The sequence below is a fragment of the Anarrhichthys ocellatus genome, unplaced genomic scaffold (genome assembly GCF_004355925.1).
Source record: "Anarrhichthys ocellatus isolate YVR2014 unplaced genomic scaffold, GSC_Weel_1.0 scaffold3, whole genome shotgun sequence".
Taxonomy (NCBI): Eukaryota; Metazoa; Chordata; class Actinopteri; order Perciformes; family Anarhichadidae; genus Anarrhichthys; species Anarrhichthys ocellatus.
This window is the reverse complement of record NW_022280033.1, coordinates 3,171,162-3,172,687: the sequence shown is the minus strand read 5'-3', so window position 1 is coordinate 3,172,687 and position 1,526 is coordinate 3,171,162. Positions and strand designations below refer to the sequence as shown.

The window sequence follows — 1,526 nt, the reverse complement described above, 5'->3', positions numbered from 1 at the left end:
CTCTCTCTCTCTCTCTCTCTCTCTCTCTCTCTCTCTCTCTCTCTCTCCATCTCCCATCCTCTCTGTCAAAGTAGCTCAGATGGAACAACACAACATTGCAAATGCAGATAAACTGAAATGGGTCTGCAGAAATCAGTGGAGGATTTCAGCACATGCACACAGTAAAACAACAGTTTTTATTTATCAAATATCATCATAGGCTGAACTAATACATATAATCATGTATCAAACTGTCAAAACAAAATGGAATCTGATTTACAACAAACATTTATTTGCAGTGTTTTCAATGTGATGACTCCTCAAAGTGATTTCGCTCATTCGAGTTCTATTTCATCTTATAAATAAGTAGCTATGACCTGATGATATTGTCAATAATATATGTCATCGAAGCTGCATTTTGAACATCTTTGAAAATAACCTTGCTATGTGTCGGAGAGCGCAACGAACTCTGTGGGGAAGATGTGTCTTTAATATTGATTTGCTTACTATCAATTGCAGGCACTCTATAGAGTATGTAATCAGATTGTTTTCCGATCAATATGACTGATTACTCAATTCGGCACTATTAAAATTACCAGTGAAGATTTTTTTTCTTTCTTTTTCTTGTTGTTTAGGAATGCATTATTAATGAATTAAGGGATTCAGGCAAACCAACTCTCAAAAGAGACACATTCATTAAATGATTCACTGCTTGATGAATTAAATGCATGCATGAAATAAACACTTCTCCCGGTGCCTTTTGAGTTGTAGGCTATATTGCATACTTCATTGACATTATTTTGCCAACAAGCGTGCAAATATTAAATAACCAGTGGTTTATGGAGTTGCGTTACGACTGAGCCGTTTCCAGACCTGTGGCACCGCAACACAGAAAAACACCGAGAAGTTACTGACCGTTGGGGCGGCCGAGGCGGGAAGCTGGAGCTCCACGAGTCGGTACGCATCCACTGCCGAGCCGTTGCCTCTCACCGCGGATGCTGCAGACAGCGCCAGGGTCTCCGTGTTGCGCGCCGTGCAGTTCGGCTCGCGGTCGCCGCACCAGATGATGCTCTGCCGCGTGGGCAGCAGCAGCTCGCTCTTCCCGCCGTTCATCCTCTTACGCCTCCTCTTCCTCACCCCTCCTCTGTCTGAGGGAGGAGAGAGAGAGATGACTGACAGGTGACCAGATGTGCAGCAGGTGGAATTAAAAGGACAACTATAGTGACTACGGAAAGTGGTTCTTGCATAACAAAAACATCTAACTCCAATACAAGTATTTCATGATACAATAGACTTTAGACTCTCTACAGCAGGGGTGTCAACTTCAAGGCCGAATCCGCCCCGCCACGTCATTTTATGTGGCCCGCGAATCCGCCAGCAAAAATAAATAAAATAAATAAATGCATTTTTTAAGTTAGACTTAAATGAGATAGAAAGTCGAAGTTATGAGATAGAAAGTCATAATTTGAGATATTTGAGTATTTGAGATACTTAAACAACATAGAAGCAGCTCTTTGGCTGATTATTGTACATTATGGAAATGTATT

General features: G+C 41.5%; 1 protein-coding gene across 1 annotated transcript in view; it reads right to left on the bottom strand.

Moving 5' to 3' along the window:
• Window positions 1-1,092, bottom strand: part of LOC116399883 (melanopsin-A-like) — a 23,249-nt gene extending 22,157 nt beyond the window's left edge. Inside the window, exon 1 of the mRNA XM_031877340.1 lies at window positions 895-1,092. Coding sequence (XP_031733200.1) covers window positions 895-1,092 — 198 coding nt within the window. The remainder of the gene's footprint in view (window positions 1-894) is intronic.
• Between the last annotated feature and the right edge of the window lie 434 nt (window positions 1,093-1,526).